Raw genomic sequence first — 22488 nt, forward strand, 5'->3', positions numbered from 1 at the left:
GCGTGTATTTATAATTTATCCTAAATTTATTCATAATGATTTGACAAAAGAGTATTTTTTTACAACTTGGTAAACTAATCCCAAGAACTAATCATGCCGTTTACCAGTAATGAATTCAATTAAAGTTAAGGCAACGTATAAACTTATCTTAAGAAATTGTTTGAACTCGAGATTTTAAACTTAAGACCAAGTCAATCCTTTTGGGATTGATGTGACAAAGGAATTAAGTTGTATATCGTTTAAATTTATAACAAATTAAAAGATATATCTATTATACTATATATTGTGGGGCCAAAATAAAAAGTTTTTTAAAAGTATTTCAAACATTTTTCGTAGAATTAACTTCATAATTTAACCACATAAAAGATCTGAATCAATTATAAGCTGATATATCCTTCAAAGTCACAGAAAACAAAAATGTGAATTTTCCACAGGACTGGTTAATTCTTGTTCTTGTCCCATTCAACAAGGACAAATCAGTCCTTCCACTTTCCTTCGCGTTATGAGTGTGAAAGCTATAAAAATGGCTTATAAAAATCAAGAGAGAGAGAGAGAAGAACAGAGAAAGAAGAGAGAGAGAATGGTCAAAGTAAGAGTTTATTGTTAACCAAAGAAACAAGAAAAAAGGAACAAGAAAGGGAATTAAGAAATTAAAGAAAGTTCCCACCTATTCTATCCCTCTCTTTCAAACTTCCCATAAAGACATTTATATAGTTATCTTACACATTCCCTATTACACATTCTCTCTCTCTCTCTCTCTCTGTCTCTCTCTCTCTAAACAATCAAAGAGATGAGCGATAATGGAATTGTAGAGAAAGCTCTTAGCTGCCTGGGTAAAGGGTTTGATATAACATCTGATTTTAGACAAAAATACCACAAGGGAAAAGATAGATTAGTTTTGCTCAATGAAACAGAAACAAGAGAGCTTGTGGTACCGGGTTTCGGAACCTACAAGGATGTCTCTGTCGACATAAAATGCGACAAAGGTGATCGAACTCGATTCCAATCCGACATCCTCGACTTCAACCAGGTTTCTTTTTCTTCTCCATTTTCATCGTTGTTGTTGCCATTGATTGTTTTTTATTATACATAACAAAGATGTTATCTGTCATTTTTTTTTTGTGTGTGTGTGTGTGTTTGTGTATATTCTTGAAATTTGTTTCTTGTATAGAAATGATTATGAAGGGAGAAAAATGGAAGAGAATAAAATCTTAATATATAATTTAAGTTCTAATACTTTGTTTGGTAGAAAAGAAATGGGAGGATTACGGTTGGTAAGAAAAGAAAAAATGAGTGATTTGTTATTATTTAATTAGGATGAACAAGAACTATAAGAGGACAGCTATGTTATTTTTTTTTTCTTTATTTTATATTTAAATGGGTAATTGAGATATTATGAAATTCTATGTATAATAACTTCTTCTTTTTTTTTTTTTTAAGTGGTAAGCGAAAATAATATTATTACTGTTATTGGAAAGGTACCCCTATTGCAACTCAAATTACAATAATTTAGTAACTTTGGTTTATTACCAATTCATTTTCATTTTGATAAAAACAATTAAATCTTTTAAGTGATTTATTTTTCTCATAATTTCTCACATTCATCCAAATAAGACTATATTGTTCACTTTATTTTCATTTCTTTTGTTTTCTCACTAAATTCTTCGGTCTAAATGGACTATAGACGATGAATAATTGATATAGTGAAAAAAGTTAGTGATATATAAAATATTTATAGACATAAGAGTTATTTTTATTGCCTTAAAATTATGAGATAGTATATCGATGCAGATGTCGGAACTTTTCAACCAAAAATCCTCGGTGTCAGGGAAAATTCCTTCCGGTCAATTCAACTCTATGTTTGGTTTCCAGAGCGGATCATGGGCATTTGATGCACAAAAAACCAAATACTTAGCGTTTGATGGTTACTTCATAGTACTCTTCATTGTTCATATTGACCGGTACCCTCTTGTACTCTCCGATGAGGTCCGAAATGCAGTTCCCTCCACTTGGGATCCATGTGCTCTTGCAAGGTAACCCTAAAACAACGGTGCCATTTTTTTCTTTTAATCATAGAAAAAGCAAATTTCTTACTAAGAAAATTTGGTAAGAAATCCGTTTATATATAATATTGCTTTCTACTCATTCTCAATAGTTGTAGATTATAGCATGCTTTTAAATATCGGTGGCTACCTATTATATCGGGTCCGTGTTTTTGATATTGAAATATGTGGTTGATGATTTTAAAAAATTCACTATCGTAATTCCTAGTACATATTACTGATATTTTTAATATTATTAAGACATAATCATTACCAAATCCTACTACATATATAATTTTTTTATTTTTTATTTTAAAATTGATAAGAAGGGATTAGAGAAACAAAAACGCTACATAACACAATAATAATACTCAAATCTAGACGTGGCCCTTGATAACGAAATCTTTATCAAGTAGATTAACTTGTAATCTTCTGATACTCCTATTTAATACCGTGAATTGCTGGCAATTTTGATCTAGAAAAAAAGTAGTGCATTTTTAGTGGTTTTAAGTAGGCCATGACATCTTAGGAGCATTGAACTAGTCCACCGAGTTTCATTTTAACCATCTGTAGATACAGTTGAACTCATTTTCCGTGAATTTAATTCAATTCAACAAACTACTTTATTACTACTTCAACAAACTATTTGGTATGTGGTTAGATGTCCCTTTAGCAGCCGTATCTCAGTCCATCGTGACTTGCTGAGCTTTGGATCGGTCAATGGTTGGTGTCGTAATAAACGATTGATGCCCAATTTTTTAAAAGTATCACTCAGGTAATGCCACGCTGTTTTTGAGGACTATTTAATAATTTTTCCTCTCATTCAATTGACCATGATAGGCCAAATAAGTCCCACTCAACCCATTACTAATCCAGTGATAAATATATATATATATATATATTTATTAGGAAATTATTTTTTAAATACTTATATTTTAATTTTAGTTTTATTTCAATAAGTCTTATTATTTAGATATTTGATCTATTAAATCCTAATTTTCATATTTAAGATATTTTATAGATAATTTTACTGTTACAAATATTTTTTGAACGTTTAGTCATTTGGTAATATGAATCTTCATATGTTACAGTGTGAATATTCACATTGACATGCGAATGTTCATTTGACAATTTAAATGTTCACATCATAGAACATTCACACTGTTAATATGAATATATATTATTAGTTGAGATATTTTGATAATTATGTTACTCATAAAATTTATTAGAATATAATAAAATAATTTAGAATAAATGAAATATAAATGAGTGGAAAGAGATTTATAAATAAATATTAAAAAAAATTCAAAATTTGAATTATATGTCCTAAATTCACTCCAAATATGGCCCCACAATAAAAACTTAAAATATACTACTGACCAATTTTTTATGGTAATTTTCTGGGACCATTTCAGTGCGTTGAGTTGGTAATTTGATTATTCCTTTTGAACTAGAGTTTGTAAAAAATACCCAAAAAATAAATAAATAAATAAATAAATTAAAAATAATGAAAAAAATTATCAAATGTCATTGTATTGTCATGCAGTGGTGGGTGCATCGGTTGGTGAATGTAACCTCTAAAGAAAGGCAATCTTGACATATTACAAATAAAATAAACCTCTAAAGAGAGGACCAAGTCCAATGTAGAAATCCAAGCGGGTGTGACACCTTAGCTCTCGTTTGGCAATGTACTAAAATGAGATTGGTTACATTTTTAGTCAAAAAAAAAAAGAAAGAATGAAAGAGTAGTTAAAAAATTAATAAGGTAAAATATTACATTCAAACCATAATTATTTTACTTTTTCTCTCATAAAAGTTAAAAAAATAAAAAAAAGCCTACCTAAACGAACTTTTTAGCCTCAAGCTAAAATAACCAAAAAAGCGTAAAAGTTAACCCACTTCTCAAATAAAGCTTAATAAGACTTTGGGACATGGGTTTTGAGATTTCAAGTTCCATTCTTTTCGGAGTTAGCGATTTAGGTGATATAGTTGGTAGGACGAACTTTTTAGTCTAAAACAAACGTTTTAGTCTTTGATAAACCGTACCTAGTGTCAAGTGTGTGGATTTGAATCGCCACATGTGTGCGAATTCATAGCTTACCACTATATGATTGAGTGACTCTACTATGCAACAATCACCTAAGAATGACCTCTGGAACCTCGGTTCTTTATAAGGTCTAACTCCAAATATTACTCCTATGTGATTAGGCCTTCTAAATCAAATAGAGAAATTGTGTCCAATGATCTATTATTGTCATTTGCCATAATAATACAAACTACATAATTAAGGGGTTGTTTGGAATGATCTAAATAAGTGTACTTTTTGACTTTTTATGAAATATGGGTTGGGTTTGGGTTGGGTTTGAAGTGATGTGTTAGAGAGGTGATGTGACTTAAATAAGATGAAGCGACTTAAATAAGATAGTGACTTTTTGACTTTTGTCTTTTTCAAGACATGCCAAACTTGGCCTAAGGGCCATTTTGGGATCAAGTTTATAAGTTAACTTAGATTTTTGACTTATTTAAGGGTTCGTTTGGCAAGAAGAGTTTGAGGCTTTTTTAGCTATTTTAGTCACAAAAGACAAAATAGGCTATTTTAGCCACAAAAAACAAAACATCACATCCAATCCATAATCATTACACTCTTCTCTCACAAAAAAAATTAAAAAAGTCAAAAAGTCAAAAAATCCTTCCAAAACCAAGCTTTTTAGCCCAGGCTAAAATAGTCAAAAAAATCAAAAAGCCAAAAAACTAACCCATTTCTCAAACGGAGGCTAAATCATATAATTTTTTTTTATATTTTATACCTTTTTTTTATAATAAATAAAAAAAAATCAGTTTCTAGCTGATCCTCCAAAATAATCTTTAGAATCTCATCTTTTTGCATATGAAATTCAACATGTGTCAGATGGAGCCTCCACGCTTGATTGATTACTAGTACTTACTAATATTTTGATTTGAAACAGTCAATGTCAAACTTATGATGTAAAAAAAAAAAAGTAAAGTCAACAATATCAACGGCAGACACGGTGGCGTTTTGTGTATTGCATTGAATGTTTGTTAAGACGAATTGTATAAGGGGTGATTGGAATTCATGTAATCTTGAGATTCATAATTTTGAAATTATTTGGTTGGATAATATATGTATCTTATATTTATTTAGTTATGAGATTAGATGTGTAATTAAAGACTATTTGGTTAATTAGGATATGAATCTTATATTTATTTGGGATATTATGGAGAAGAATAAATGGTCAAATGACTATTTTATCCTTTTTAATTATTTACTAAGAAATAGAAATATTAAACATATCTTTAATATTTTAATTATTTTTAGTTAGATTAAATAAAAATTTATTTTATTTTATTTTTTACACAATTAAATAATTTTTTTAAATTAAATAAATAAAATATAAATAAAAATATATGCTATTTTTTAAATTAAAATTTTAAATAAATTTATTTTAAAAAATAATAATAATTAAATAATGAAATTAAAGAAAACATCTATTAAAAGTTAAATAATGAAATTAAATAAAATATCAACAAAATTTTAAAAAAAAAAATCAATAAAATATTTATAAAAAATTATTTTAAAAAATTAAATAAATAAAACATCAATAAAAATTAAATAAAATTATTTTATTTTTAAATTGAGACTACTTTATTAAGTATAATTAATACTATGAGGAAAAAGATATTTAGGGGTTGTTTGGGATGACCTAAATAAGTGCACTTTTTATCTTTTTACGAAAAGATGTGCAGAAAAATAAAGAGATGATGTGATGGAAAAAAGATAAAAAGATAAAAAGTGTGTACTTATTTAGGATAGCCAAACTTGACCTTAACACTAGACAATCAACAATGTAATTTGGCAGCCTAATCGCATGGGATGAGTTATCCCATGATTTGTGTCCCACCCCCTCCTCCCATATGATACAATAGTCTAATAGATTTGAAATTAATAGATAAGTGTAAAAAATTTAAAATAAACAACGGACTATTAATTCGAATAAATTATTAGTTCAATCTCAACCTTCAATCTCACCAAACAAACATGCTGTTAGTGCTGTGGAGAATGTGGTCATTCCTCTGGTATGTAAGAACGTTTTGGAAATGCAAGTTATTAAATATATAAGTTGGATGCTTCGGTTCGGCTTATTTTGAATCTATTTTGATAATTTAAATTATTCAATATATAAATTTTATTGATTATTTTATTTATGTAAAATATCATGTTAATCTAATATTAATAACTATTTGATTAGATTACATTTGTGCCAATAAATTATTTTTAAAATTATGCTTAATTTTGACACAAAATTGATTGATCAAGTAGTTATCGATATTCAATTAACATAATTTTTTGCAAAGATAAAATACTCGACAAAATTTACACATTAAATGATTTGAATTATCAATGTGGATTCCGTGATAGATCTACGGATGCTCAATAGCATGCTCACTGCCTTATTAAAATTAGTTGTGAAGTGTTGTTGTATGTGTTTACCCAATAGGCATTTGCCACGTCAAATATTTATTTATTTATTTTCTTTTGAATTCATTATTAGTTTATTAAATAAAGGGAGGGATTAAGCTTTTCTTCCATTGGTGATCTAATGTAGTGGTATTGTTAGGTTTGAATTATTCATACTGTAAGATTCATTAACAAGATCTCATCTATGAAAAAAAAATAAAAATAATAATAATTAGATATAATCTGATCACATGTCTTAAAATTTATTTTTTTCAAAAGATAAATAATTTTTTTAGATGAATAATTTATTTAAACGTTACAAAATAAATAATTCAAATCACTAAAATGGATCCTAAAGGATTCACCAAGCTTGAACAACACAAACGGATAGGGAATGGGGTAGCTCTTGTACAACAGCCATTATTGTTCTCGCGGGGATGAAAGATCAGCAAGAGTAAGAAAAAACAAGTAGGTAGGCGGGCGTAGCAGTTAGCAAGACCAGTAGACAGTATGAGCATGTTTTTCTAAGCTAGCAAGCATTCTGCACAAAATTAGCCCCTACCCCCACACAGGTGTAAGTTTCTATCTACAATAAGATCTTTCCCCTCCTATTACTGCTATCAAAGAGAAGCTTTTTCCTATACACTCGGTGGGACTCACTCCGAGTCCTATCTCGATTATCTGAGCCATTTATTTTGTGGAGTTTGTCAAGTAATACATTCATGCATAGAATTAAGTTGATCGGATAGCGATAACATTTTGATCAAATCATATTTATAGTTGAGTTAACACTTAAAATCAAACTTACTATTTATTTTTTAGATAGAAATATATTTTGATCAAAAGATTATCAATATTCCATTAATTTGATTTTTACAAAAATATACTATTTAGATAAATTTTTAAAAACAAACAATTCAAATTATTCAGATGAAATGAAGAATGGGTCCCACTAAAAAGACAACTGTAATTGCTTGCCCTCGCACACTAATCACTCAAAAGTCCAAAGGGAAGTTGTAGTTGGCGGGAATTGAAATCTCGCTAAATAAGCACATGAGATGGCCTGAGCATTGGGTTTTTGTTTCAGAAGTTTATTCTTTTGGTCTTTGACATTTGGTTGCTAATTTACCAAATTGTCAAAAAGATTTTGGATTAATATATATATATATATATATATATATTAAACTGTCAAAAAAATGTAAAGTAAATATAGATCTTAGATCTAGCCGTATCATAACCTTAATTGGGGTTTGGTCAAATTCCTAATAGGAACTCACAATTTCATGGTTTATTTATGTATAATAACAAAAGAAATAGCTGAATAAAGAGTATCACATCATTAAATTATTTGAAGAAAACAATCTCCCTCCTAAAAATCTATTATAATTATAACAAAAAAAAAAAAGGCAAAAAAAAGAAGGAAATATCAAGTGCTTTGCAAAAATACAAGGTTTGGTGTAAAACAATAAATAAATAAATAAAATAAATTAAAAAGCAAAAATACAAGGTCAAGAGTCGAATTCTCACATTACATTTTTTAAAAATAAAATTATTAAACTCGTATTTTAAATAAGCTTGATTCTATTTAAATTTTTTATCATTCTTTTAAAAAACATAATTAAAAAATATTGTATATTTGGAAAGATGGTTAAAAATCATCTTTCAGCTTTTAACACATTTTGAGTCACATCTTCTCTCTCATTTTTTATATGTTTTTTCTTTTAACCATCTTTTCAAAATAATCTGAATTTTTTACTTGATTTTTTTACCATTAGGCATAATAAAATTGCACGAGTCTCACATGTATTTAATAATATAAATATTATTACTTTTGTGTTTAATTGATAAGATGAAAATCAATTTATGTATATAATTACTCTTGACAATTTGGTGCAAGTTAAGTTTTTTGAGTTAACAAATCAAGCCAAGAATAGGACCTAAAAAGAAAAATGGAAATCAAAGCAAAATCTTTATAATATAATATAATATAATATAATATTACATTGTGGATGATAAAGTTTTGTGGAAATTATATACAGATTTATAGAGAAATATGGGACCCACATAGTAGTGGGGCTGGGCGTTGGAGGGCAGGATGTGGTGCTGCTTAGGCAAGACAGGTCATCAGATTTTGATCCAACACTGCTCAAAAACCACTTGGATGATCTTTGTGATCAATTGTTCACTGGCACTTGTACCTTCTCTCCTCACCATTGCAAGGCCAAAGAACACAAAAACAAGGTTCTACCTCTTCTCTTCTCCCTCCCCATTACATCATTACATATAAATACATACATTTTTAATGAGTGTAATGTTTGTAGACACATTATGAACATACATGTGTATTTAATTATTTCAAAATATTTTTAAGGATTTTCATATTATAATTTTAAAAAATTAATTTGGAGTCAATATAATCATAAAGAAACAATAAGGAAAAATGTGTCCGTGTATGCATTGATATTTTTTGTATCTTTGTGTCGGAAGTTACTCTCATATATAACAAAACAAAACAAAAGCAAAACAACGCCCAATAAGTACACATTAATGTGTGTTTGGGAGGGAAAAGATTCAGTACACACCTAACCTTTAGCATAATACGTAAAGTGGTGTTATATATATATATATAAAACAAAATATATATATATATATATATATATAAAATAATTCTTGTCAATAAGTGCCACAAAAAATAATATAAAAAAAGTGAAGAGCGCAATGTACTTTTCACTAATTTTATAATATTTTTGATTATTTTATAATTGATTTAATTCTTTTAACATTTTCAAAATACTTTTATAATTAAACAATACCCCCATAGGCTCTTGTTATGTATTTGTTTGGTGAATCTTAGTTGTGGCCGGTTTATATTCTAATTTTTTTAAAATCATTTCGTTTGGAAAGTGAGTTGACTTTTTAATTTTTTGATTTTTTTAATTATTTTAACCCGGGCTAAAAAGCTTAGTTTGGGAAGGGATTTTTGACTTTTTAGATTTTTTGACTTTTTTTGTGAGAGAAGAGTGTAATGATTATGAATTGGATGTGATATTTTGTTTGTTATGACTAAAATAACTTATTTTGTCTTTTGTGGTTATTTTAGCAAAAAAAAATCCAAAAAACCTCTTCCCAAACATAGGCTTCATCCGATATTGTGTTTTTACGTTTGCTTCTTAGTTTATACATATATTAATGTAGGTATTATTATATCCAAGAAAATATTCTTACATAATATTTAATTTTACTTGTAATAATACTGTTTATGTAAATTAATTACAGGCACCGCAGGCTTTCAACGTGTTTGACCCGCAACCTATTGGGTTCAACAGCTACTCAGCTATCTCCTCTAAAGATGTAGGTTTGGCCCATATCATTGACTAATCTTTTCAATTTGAGACTTTATTTATTATTAGTTTATTACAATTATTGAATTAATTAATTATTTACAAATCACAAGAAAAGACACATAGCAAAATGATATTGATGCATTGATTACCTTACTAATAATTTGCCCTAAAGTATTCTTGTTTGTGTTGGTCAAAGTTTTTGTGCCCATCAATAATTAGGTTGGGGTTGGTTTTGAAGATTTGATAACTGAGATTAATACATATTTGACTCTTATACCCTTCTAGTTTGTGAGCCAACTCTACCAAAAACAAATAAATAAGGAAAATGCTAGAGGTCCCAAATTTTCTACTAAATAAATGACCAAAGGTCTCACATGGGTGTGGGGCCCACAAAATTGCGGACCCCACACCCATGTGAGACATTTGGTCATTTATTTGGTAGAAAATTTGGTGTCCCTAGCATTACCCAATAAATAAATGTGGTTGTAATTAATATTGGTTGCTGCAATGGCCTTGCAACCATTTCTTAAGGTCAATAACAAAGTTCTATGTTAAATTAAATGACAAAAAAAAAAAAAAAAACCCAAGAACACATAATAACTCTCCTAGAAAAAAATAATCATTATTTAATGAAGAAATCATACACAGAGAAAAATTAAAAAAAAAAAATGGCATATAGTTCAGATTTCAATTTAATTATAGGTCCCACCATAAATGCGTGGAATCTAGACCTCAAATTATTTTTCTAGTTATTTTTCTATGTTTGAGTTCTTAATCCCTAATATTATTGTTCTTGATAACATTTTCATGGTGATCATTGTTATCTCTGGTGTTTTTTATAGTCAAAAGAAAACAAAAGAATAAATTAATTCTATGGAAAAATTAATAAGAAATCACGAAAAAGGGAGGAGAGAAAATATTTAGAATTGAAAAAGATGTTTATGCATTTTATTTTTTTATTTTTATTTTTTTGCAGGGTATAAGTGTAATATGCTCAAAAAGGGGAGGAGATACAACAATGAGTAGCCATTGTGAGTGGCTGCCAACAGTGCCATCAATGCCAGATGCAGTTCACTACAGCTTCATTCCCATCACCTCTCTCCTCAAAGGTGTCCCTGGCAGAGGCTTCTTATCCCATGCGATCAACCTCTACATGAGATGTAAGTACCTTTTCTTTTCTTCCTACACACTTAACACAAAATTCATACACAGAAAAATATTGAAAAAAATTTAATCCGCGATCTAAATTCATTTAAAATTGAATCCGACTCACATATTACTTTTTTAAATATATTTATGTTCACAAATTTTGTGCTCTTCATAACCTTGTGTTCTGTAAAACTTTGGACTACTTCAATTGAAAACTATGCATGAAACCATAAGAACAAAACACTAATAAGATTATAATAAAACGTACTTGTTCTCTTTATCCCTTAACTAATGGCTAGCGCGTCTAATTCAAATAAGTAAAAACAAAACAAAACATTTACTATATATTGTTTGCTACTCAAGTGATAAGAATCTTTTTTGCTAAACCTAAATTCTTAAGTTTGAATCCCGAGTTGCACTCTCTTCTTTATCTAATTTTTTATTTTACAAAAAAATTAGACACTTGACATAAAAATATATATATATATATATTTCAACAGATAGTATATAGAAGAAAAGTATTGATCATGACTAATTTTTAATTAGTAATTTTTCATTTCAAGCATTCCATATCACATATGCAACATTATTGGGGGCAGTGGAAGCATAAAAAACAAAAACTAAAAAAATGTAAGTGGTGTCACAAAGTGTGGAAACTCTTAACCTTGATATACTGATATATTATAATATTATTTACTTGATTGATATGGATCACATGACATTTTATATAAGATTACATAGAAGATTTGAGTCAATGTATCTCACAGTCTTAGATGAACATTTCATATTCTTATGTGTATTTATATTAAATATTTTTATGCATTATATAGATAAATGAACCATCCGGCTTGTTGAAAACTACAGATTACATTTTTCAAAAAGACATTATTACTCCCTAAAATTAGAAAATATTAAAAAAAGATAAAAATTTATTTGTTAATCATGTAAAACAAAAAATTCTCTTCTAGAAGAATCTTAAGCAAATGAAGAGATTTTGCTCAGATCAACTCCATTTGTTTCAATATCTACAATTGTAATAATTTATCTGTGAGTATTGATGACTTCTTGTATTTAACTAAAATTCTCTTCTCTTTTATCATCAATTTAACTCAATTTTATTTTAACATTTGATATGATATGATGATATATGTGCAGACAAGCCTCCAATATCAGATTTACAGTACTTTCTAGACTTCCAAGGGCACAAGCTTTGGGCTCCAGTCCACAATGATCTTCCACTAGGCCCAAACACTAGCAAGTCCATTCCTACCCTTTCCCTTCAATTCAAACTCATGGGTCCTAAACTTTTAGTCAACACTTCACAGGTTCATATGTTATTATAATTCTTGCAATATTCACAAAAGTATTAAACCATATATATATATATATATATAATTGAATTTTTTTGTTTGTTTCTCAGGTCACAGCTGGAAAGAGACCTGTTACAGGGATGAGGTTGTATCTTGAGGGCATGAAATGCAATAGGTAAATGACTAATGTACCCTTCATTCAATCATTGGTTTTAATGTTCATATGATGTTCTTGGAATCCAGCTCACACGCCCCTTTCTATGTTTCTTTTTCTTTCCCCTACAATTTTGTTGGCTCAATTTGATAACTAGTTAAAAAAACCAATTTTTTAATTTTTTAACTTTTTTTAATAAAAAAGTCAATTTTTTGACTTTTTTTAGTTTTTTTTAGTAAAAACAATCAATTTTTTTACTCAAAAGAAACCAGTTTTTTGTCAAAAAAAAATCAAAAAATTAAAAAATTAATTTTTTACCAACTTTCCAAAACACTCCAAAATCAATTTTGTTGACATGAAGAATTCTATGAACCAATAAAATTCAAGAGAAACAAAGAAGGGAGAAGACATTTATAGTATTTTGTAATATTGCTATCACATATTTTTGGTTTTATAGGCCTTGTTCTTCTTCTTTGTGGGGCTGAAGTATAGCCCGTTTAAACTGTTTGTATTGTAAAAAATTCGTATACAAAATTAGATTAATAATAGATTTCTTGAATTTTTTTTTTTTTTTTGAAAATAAATGTGATGATATGATTACGTGATTTCTGATATTCGATCAATTTTTTTTCATGCTCAAAATTGATCAAACATGATCGTTTATCAGGTTAGCCATACACCTCCAACATCTATTAAACACACCAATTCTCCTCCAAAACAAGATCGCCGATTCACCAACATGGCGCGGATCAGAAGAACTCTCCGACGTCCGCTACTTCGAGCCCATCCAATGGAAAAAATTCTCTCACGTATGCACAGCTCCAGTCAAGTACGACCCCAACTGGACCACAACCCGTGACGACTCCGCCTTCATCGTCACTGGGGTCCAACTCCACGTTAAAAAGCACGACTCTAAAAGCGTGTTGCACCTACGTCTCTTATTCTCTAAGGTCTCAAATTTTTACGTGGCGCAATCTAATTGGGTCCGGAGCTCGTCAGAGAATTCTCAAAAATCAGGTTTTTTTTCTGCGATTAGTACTTCGATTACGGGTAATGGAGAGAAGGAGAAAACACCAGTGGTGGTTGTGGATTCTAGTGTTTACCCGACGGGTCCGCCTGTGCCGGTGCAGACTCAGAAGCTATTGAAGTTTGTGGATATATCACAGTTGTGTAGAGGACCGTTGGATAGTCCTGGGCATTGGTTGGTGACTGGGGCGAGGTTGGTTTTGGAAAAAGGGAAGATTTGCCTGAATGTTAAGTTCTCTTTGCTCAACATGTGTTCATAGCTACTGAGGAAGGTAACAAAAATGTTAAATGCATAGAAATAGAACACAGGAATTTTTTTTTTTACTATTTAGAAGAAATCTTAGCCGTACAATATGCTTTTGGTGCATTTTTTGTATTCTGTTTCTAGCATCGTAGGGAAGGTAAAGCTCAATGACGGTGAACATGTTGGTTTTGTGGAGTTGTGTATAGCTTGGTCAAGGGTTCTAGTCCTAAAGTTTTATGTTCTTTTCGCTCGAGATACTGGCAATTATTGGATTATGTAAAAATCTCAAAATGACAATTTTAAAGTATAATGTAATAGTTGTGAGTATTTTAGAACAAAAATAGAAAAATACAAGGATAAAGGATCGTGTATGAAGTCTAGCTAGCTACATCAAAAGGAGGCATCCATAATTTGTTCTAAAACGGTCAACACTTGGCGTGTGGGATGAAGAGGTCATACTCTCTTGATGTGGAGGCACAAAATGTGAACTCAAGTCTTGTAGATATGAACAAAGAATTTAGGTTCAAAGGGAAGCAATTTATATATTAATTCTTGGGTAATTTGTAAGAGATTTTACCTGAGTAGGCCCAAAGTTGGACAGTTGGAGGCTTTTTATATTTAAGTAATAAATAATCTATGTCTTGGATTGTTTTGTTTAAAATTAATTTTCTTTTTGTAGAAATTTTTTATTTAAACATTTGTTATTATTTATATTGTGGATTGTTTTATTTAATATTTATTTTTCAATTCGATTCTCGTAACTAAAATGTCAACAGTTTATTTGTTTAATGATTTTTTTTTTTTTTTACACATCATAGAGTTTTTTTTTTTATTATTTATTTGTTGCATCTTTGGATGAATAAATTTTTTATTTTCATTTTATTCAATTGGGTTCTTTTCGACAATAACGTTTTTTTTACCGGGCTTTGTATCAAATTGTTTTGGGGGACAAGGATGTTATTTTTGGGCTGGCCTCTTTCAAATTATCGCCAAAAATCTAGATCCAAGTGAACGATATTATTATTATTTTATTTATTTATTTATTTTGTTGTTGTTGTTGATAAGAATGCACAGCAGTTGTGTTTGGCTCGTCCTATTAATTAAAAGATTATATTCTTAGGAAGTGAAAAAAGTTTGGAAAAATTGTAAATAAGTGGTGTCTTTTCAAAATGTTTGTAAATTTATAATTCTAATGGCTGGTAATTGCCTGGAACTGTTTTGGACCAGTTTCTTAATTTTAGCATTCTTTGTTATAATTTCTTGCAAACATAATTGCCAATAACTGTCTTGTCTGTCAGCCTTGCATCATGCCAATAGAGCTACTATGAACTGCCATTTATGTCAGCCTTTGAACCCCCTTGAGTTTGACCCATAAATTTGTAAGTCTTGGTTTGTCATTAATTGTCAAGCCCACTGATTTGTCTAACCTAACAAGCCTATGCTACTAGCAGCATTCGGGCCAAGTATAGCCTTGTATTTGCCCACATGATGCATCACTTGTCTTTGAGCCTCGTGATATTGTAGACACCCCATTTTTGACCGTCCTCAAGACTTGGACGTCATCGTTTGAACACTCGATGATTATCCATGTTCGTGTTCGTCTTGAAGTTCTCGGAGGTTTCGGCCGCGCGCTTTGCCTCTCGACTTGTTTGTTTTGTGCTTGGTTGTAGACCAAACACTTGTGTGATTGCTTCTAAGGGTAGGGAATGACTTGTTGGCCATCCCCATACCTCACCGGCCATGGCTTGAGACCACCGGTCCTGTTTTCTTGCTACCGGCCAAAGGTGTTGGCCGGTCGGCATTTTTTTTGGTCGGCCGGCCATTGTTTCGATCAATCGGCCACTTTTTCTGGCCGAGACCTTTTTTTGGGAAGGCTTGACCCTTCTGAACCTTTGGTTTAGCTTCTTGTGGAAGGCTTGACCCTTTTGAACCTTTGATTTAGTTTCTTGAGAGAGGCTTGACCCTTTTGAACCTTTGCCTAGCTTCTCCAAAAAGCTTGACCCTTTTCTCCAAGCTTCTAAGAGAAGCTTGAATCTTTCTTAGTTTCTTGAGGAAACTTGACCCCTTTGCTCTTACTTCCTCAAGAAGCTTGACCCTTTTTGCTTTAGCTTCTAAGAGAAGCTTAGCCCTTTTGCTCAAGCTTCTAAAAGAAGCTTAGACCTTTGTTCTTCTATAAGAGGGAGCCTCTTCCTCATTAAAAAAGGTTCAGATTTTTGGCCAAGGCTCCATACACATATATCTCTCTCTATATCTCCTCCATTTTAGCTCAAAAGTGTAAGGTTCTTGGCTCCATTGCATTACAACTCTTAGCCTAACCCTTTCACCTTCGGTCTAAGCATCTTGGAGGCCATTTTCAGAGGCTAAGGGACTAGTTTTTGGGTCCAGAGCTGCTGGAGTTCTTGGCTACAAGGGTAACACTCATTTTCCCTCTTTTATTCCCCAATTTTGCACAAGCTTTTAGCCTGTTTTGCATGCTGTTTTGAGCTTAGTGTATAACTGATAAAAGTTCTGACTTTTGCATGATTTTGATCTTTGTTTGATGTCACTTTTGTGTTTGGGGTTATTTACCCCCTTTTAGGCCTTGTTTGGCCTCTTTTTTGGGCCTTTTTTGTAAGCTTTGGAACCACCTTGTATTGGCCTTCTCACCACTGAATGGTGTTTTTAGGTCCTAAGAAGGAGAGGGCCATCCCCTCTTCTTGTTGTCTTGTTTGTTGGCATTTTTGGCCTTACAAAGGAGCCCCTATTTGCACACTTCTTGAGCATATTTCAGGCTATTTTTAGTGAGTTTTAAGACCCGCATAGGCTCTATCCAGAGCCCTTTTTGCCATTTTAAGTGTCCATCGTGCATGTGTAGAACAACCCTCTTTATAGCCTATCAAAAGAGCCTATCATTCTTGCATGCATGGACCATGTTTCAGTGGGTTTTTGGGCTTTCTTTGACTTGTCATACCTTCGAATTTTGTTGGTTTGGTGGCCTCTTGATTGCCTTATATACTTGTAGTGTAAACCCCCTTCACTAACTTGTATTGCATGCCATTTTAGCCTATGATTCTAGCACTTTTTAGCCATGCCTTAAACTGATATTGTTCATGATTTAGGCTGCCTAAGCTCTGTTTTGTGGCCTCATGGTCAAAAAATGCTTGCCATGCATACTTGTTGTGTAATAGCCTTGCATAGCTTTGAGTTTCGGGGTCCCTTGCATGCTTGACTTGAGCTATTTACATGTTTTGGCATCATTGGGTATGATATTTGAGAGCTTATACTTGTGCCATACTCCCATGTTTTCCATGCTTTAAGTGCTATTGAGAGTTGTGCTTGTATGCCTCATTTACCGACCATTGCATGAGCTTCATTTGAATGCATTCCGAGCCACCATCCCAACACGTTTTGCCGCTGATTTTGGCCTACATTAGGTCTGTTTGGGGTTGGTTTCATCATTTGAGCATTGCTTTGCATACCTATAGTGTAATGTGCTTCACTAGTTTTGGTACTTGAGCCTATCAACATGCATTGCATGAGTTGTTGCATCATTTCGGAGTCATTTTGTATGCTATTTCAGAGCTGGAGTGTATGCCATTGTGCCTCATGTTTCATCCTTGCCATGCTTTTTGAGAGTTGTATCCTGTGCCCTTGGCTTGGAGCCTTTGCATTGTGCATGCTTGTGTATGTCTTGTTGCTTTGATTTCATTATTTCAACACTATTGGCCACTGATTTTGGCATACTTGAGAGCTACCCATGTTAGTGTACGTCCATCTTACCATGTTGTTGCATTCTTGTTTCATTTTGCATGTTGTTGCATGCTATACATGTCCACATGTTTAGGTTGTATGCCTATTGCATATTGCATGTTAACATGCTCATGTTTCATTAGATTTGTTGCACACTTGAGTTATTTGTATGCTTGCTTGCTTGCCTAGGTTGCATTGCATTGTGTGTGCATCTCTTGCCTCTTGATCAATTTGATAGAGGTTGGGGCCCTTTATGTGTTTTGTGCATTTCATTTCATATTGAGTTGCACACTTGACTCTTTGGCCATCATGCATGGAAATGCGTGATTGGTGGCCCGAGGGTCGAGGACCATCCTCCCTTGAGTTCATAACATGATAAGGAGGGTAGTCGTGCACACATTGCTTTGAAAATACATTGCCATGCTCTGTTTGCCCTCTGATGCTGCAAAACAGGATTCAGCAAGAAGAGTTGGCCGACCGACCACATTCAGTGCCGGCCAAGAACTATACAACTGGTCGATGACCACTTTTCCATGGCCGGTGACTATTCCTCTTGGCTGGTGACCTTCCACAGTGCTTAGAAGGTGGTTCAGAAACATCCTGGAGACTTGTGCAGTTTTCAGAAGTGCAGAGCAGTGTAAACAGAGGCAGCATGAGTATGGCGATGGATTTCCGAGCGAAACCGAACATGCATGCATTCATCCCTCTTCCCGAGGCCTCTTTACTGCTTTCTTAGCTTAATTAATTCATTTAATTAGTTAAGTGTTTTGTAGTAATTAATTAGCTTGTTAGTTAGTTAATTTGTATTATTCTTTCGGTCCCTCTGAAAGAGGGCAAATTGTGTAATAAGCGTGCGTGTGTGTGATGCATGTCTTCCAACCCCACGTCTTTCTCCCTTTTATTTAACCGCTTACAATGGTTAGTTTTAGGGCACGTTTCAATTAGCATACTTATGATAGCATGTTTGCACACATTCATTCGTATTGCATGCACTGGGCTCGGCGCATCATGCTAACTGCATTGTATTTCAATTCCAATTTGAATACATGTATCAAGTTGCATTTCACATGACATCTTAGAATAGCCGAGCCTATTTCTAGTTGCATTTTGCATATGTTGCATTAGCCATCTTAACATGAACTAGGATCATGCATTTGATTACTAACTAGTTTCTGTTTTGGCTTGGAGCATTAGGTAAACATTTACGCTTTAGCATCCTTACATGTGTGTGAGTGTTGCCATGACAGCATGCTTACCACGAGGCTATGTGCGTATGTGATATAACTGCCTGAAATGCCTGTGAGTGAAGGTTGGATTGCTTGAATTGGGACAATTCATTGAAATCTGTATTTTAGCCTACTTGCGAGTAGCAAAACTCAAACCATTTTTCCGAACAAACGGATATGTAATGCTTTGTTCCAAATTAGGCGATCTAGTCTATACTTGTTTTACTGTGCGCATCACATAGTAATTCTAGCTAATTAACCGGAATAAGAACACATGTGTTTTCAAAAAACAAGATATCATGTTAAGTAGTGGCCGATCTTTGATCGGACGAGCAGGGGTGCTCATAGCTGACCTTCCCCAATCGTACCCAAGTTCTCGAGCCGAGGCAACTTTGGTGATGACGGACACATGGCCTTAGGCACGAGTCAGGGTTTCCTAAATTCCCCCAAAATAAAATATTTAGGTGACAACTCTGTATCTGGCAAAGCAGTCCATGTTTGGCACTTCTTTCTAAAAATCTATTTTCAAAACGATTTACTGGATTTCGACTCTTTGGTGATTTATCAGTCTTGCACTGCACTTTGCGAGACTAGATTCAGAACCGTGACAATTTGAGTCTGAACTGTAGTGAGCCCAAATGAACAAAACGAGGGGGGGGGGAGAGGGGATTCTTCCCAGGACGTTCAGAGACGTCTACAGGTATTGTCCCCACCACATTGTTACGTTGACTTAGGCATGCCTCCCTTATGCCGACTTGGACAGTTAACATAGGTGCAAGGTGCCACAACATGCCAACCTAAGTGTCCAAGTCCTAAGGTGCTAACAACTAGACACATGACCATCATATCATTTACATTAAATATAATAATAAAAAAGGTAGATCATTTTAGAAAAATATCTCCTTTTTGGTAAGGTTAATGTAATCAAAACTAATCTAAATATACAGTAGATATTGAAATAAACAAAGTTAGATATACATTTTAAAAGAAAATAGATGATGTCATCAATTTATTTATTTATTTTACTAATAAATTATGAGAGATTTATTTATAAATCTCATTTATAGAATTTATAGTCCAATAAGTCCAAAAAGTATTCTTATGCTTCACCTAATCCCATATATTTGAACTTATATTCTGATAATGCGGTTTGGTCGGTAGGGGATCGGTCAGACAGGATCCAAATGCTCTATTGGTTACCTTCGTCTTCCCAGTGATACCTGAAACAAGTCCAGTAAGAAGGTTCCAAAGAGCGGGTGGTTCTTTCCTAAGGACCCTCCAACGATTAAGTTAGTTTGAGTGTATAAAGAAAATAAGAAGCTTAGAGAGGAATTAAGAGTAGAGTGAGAGAGTGAGAAGATGACTTGTTACCAAATGGCCTCCAACAGCTTTCCTATATCTCTTACCAATCATTCCCTTGTCCATTCACGTTATCTTATTGGCTGAAAGTCTACGGCTTATTCACCTTCAGCCATGGTGGTTTCACCACACCCTAGAGGAGGGGCCTTATTGCATTTAGTGCTTGTCAATCTCATTTAATGCTTGGCACGTGGGCTCAATGACTTGTAAGATCTTTGTCTACCACGTGGCTAGTTCTCTGCCCGACATGTATCCGACTAGTAATTGGGTTTAACTACCATGGGTTCTCTGATTGGGCCAGTGGGAGCCAAAAAAATGTATATATCAGTTTATTAGGGTTAACCCAAACAAAGCCTACAACGGGTCTAGTCTAAACAAATATCACACCCCTTATCTATATAAAGGGGGGGCATCCCATAAGAGGAGGTATGCGCTCTCTCCCTACACTACACACCAACACTTTTGATTTCTATAGCTTCATTCTTTCAATCAAGTGACTAACTTTATCATCAGAGTGTCTCCGGCTGGCAAACCCAGTTAGGTGGCGCCGACTATGTTCATCTTTGCAGATATACAGGGGCAAAGCTCATCTCTTCATTAGATCTCTACAATCCATATGAGAGGATTTTCCCGGTCTCACAGTTGGCGTGGTCTGTGGGAAAGAGCTACAGAATTCAATGAAGAGAAGAATAAATATGACACTCAAGGTGCTCAGACCAGTGAGCTCTAAGGTTAACCAATCTCTTTCTAAAAAGGAAGACCCATAGCTGGGTCTTTGGCTTCTTTCATTTTGATTATGTTTATTGCAAAAGTTCAAGTATACATATATATATATATATATATATATGTATGTATCTATTTACGCTCATAGATTTGATCAAAGCCTTGCTGAATATCAATATTGCTTACAAAGGTTGACAAAACAAGATGAAGTTAGTAGCTCTACAATTGGGTCTTGACTCTCTCTCTCTCTCTCTCTCTCTCTCCCTCTCACTCTCTCTCTCTCGCTAGAATTGTTCTTGGCAAGCTAATAAAAAATAAAAATGCTGCCAACCAAGGGGCCGAGTAGCTCATTCACTGCTTCACTGGTTCGAACAACTGCTGGAATTATAAGATGCCGAATGTACTCCAATTTCTCCAAACCCAAACTCGTATCACATCCCATCCTCGAAATCGGGTTCTGTGAACATAATATAATCCATATGTGCCAAACTCCCCAAACGTAATCGTGAAACAGTCTCGGCAAAGAATGAGGCTTGTTCGGTGTCGATGAAAGGCTGAGAATAAGCCTCATCGAGCACGTAAAATCGAAGATCATCCTCCCTATTTCACATTAAGGTTCTTTGGCAAGATTGCCCGTGTCACTCGGCGATGTTGTCATTCCGCAGGAAGACCCGTTTTCTAGCAAAGGCATCGGCCACCTTGACCAAGCTCAGCGAGGAAAGCTAAAGTTCACCAATGCTAAACCATGCCGAGTAGAATAGAGCACTAACGTTTTACACAACCGAAGTATTTTTCATTCGGAAAACTGTTTCAACAGTCAGAATCCAACACCTTGAATTGCCTAGTAGCCCACAATTGCAAAGGCCGAGAATAAGTTTCATCGAGCACGCGCCAAATCCTCATTCCAACCACACCAAGATTCTTCGGTGAGATCACCCATGTTACTCAACCATATCATCATCTCACAGGAACCATTTTCTAGCAATGGCTTTAGCCACCTTGGTCAAGCTTGGCAACAGATCATCGCAACACTTCCGTTATAGGAAATCACAACCTGTTTAGAAAAATCTTTAGCTGCAGCAAGTTTGCCGAGTTACTTATATTGCACAACCATACCACTACTTACTTCGCAACATTGAAGAGCCGAACACACAAGGACCAAAATAAGGGAGATACAAGGGCTCAAAGTCAAGAGCTTGAATCTAAAAATTCTGCATTGCACGACCTGCTACATGAAGGAGATAGCATTAGGATTTATTGTGCGCTTCTCGGCACAAGGTGTTCCATCGCATCTTAGCGCGTTCGGGTTAATCGGGTGGTCCGATAACTTCATGCATGACTACCCTCAAGGTTTTCACCATGTAGAATCCATTTTTGGAGTCCAATTTTGTGAATTTTGAGTATCAGATTGGGACCAATAAACTGGCAGATCGAGAACATTAAATAATAGATCAACGGTCAAATCAAGTCCGATTAGCATGCAATTTTGACAGCGGGCTCTAGGAGATAGGCCACAATTATCCATCTTCACCGATCATTCATGCCGTCTACTGCTATTTGGGGCAGGACCCACAACTTGAATTTCTTTTGTATTCGGCTTCGCACCATTTGTCATCTTTTTGAACACCAATAAACAAATATATATATATATATATAGCTATTAGCCGGCAATATTATTCTGCACCATTATTAATTCAACATTATC

General features: G+C 33.2%; 1 protein-coding gene across 2 annotated transcripts; it reads left to right on the top strand.

Annotated features, from left to right (window-relative positions):
• The first annotated feature begins 530 nt into the window (after positions 1-530).
• LOC114280347 (MAC/Perforin domain-containing protein) lies at positions 531-14095 on the top strand. 2 transcript variants are annotated; one of them, XM_028222704.2, is made up of 8 exons: positions 531-1030; positions 1792-2033; positions 8559-8760; positions 9796-9870; positions 10840-11023; positions 12168-12337; positions 12433-12497; positions 13144-14095. In XM_028222704.2, the coding sequence occupies exons 1-8, from the start codon at positions 791-793 to the stop codon at positions 13760-13762; spliced, it is 1797 nt and encodes a 598-aa protein (XP_028078505.2). In that variant the 5' UTR covers positions 531-790; the 3' UTR covers positions 13763-14095. The 2 variants fall into 2 exon arrangements, with proteins under 2 accessions (XP_028078505.2, XP_028078506.1); XM_028222705.2 differs by having other exon boundaries at positions 564-1030; positions 1779-2033.
• Positions 14096-22488: the final 8393 nt, after the last annotated feature.

The sequence above is a fragment of the Camellia sinensis genome, chromosome 11, assembly GCF_055761805.1.
Source record: "Camellia sinensis isolate YWXY chromosome 11, ASM5576180v1, whole genome shotgun sequence".
NCBI classification, from domain to species: Eukaryota; Viridiplantae; Streptophyta; class Magnoliopsida; order Ericales; family Theaceae; genus Camellia; species Camellia sinensis.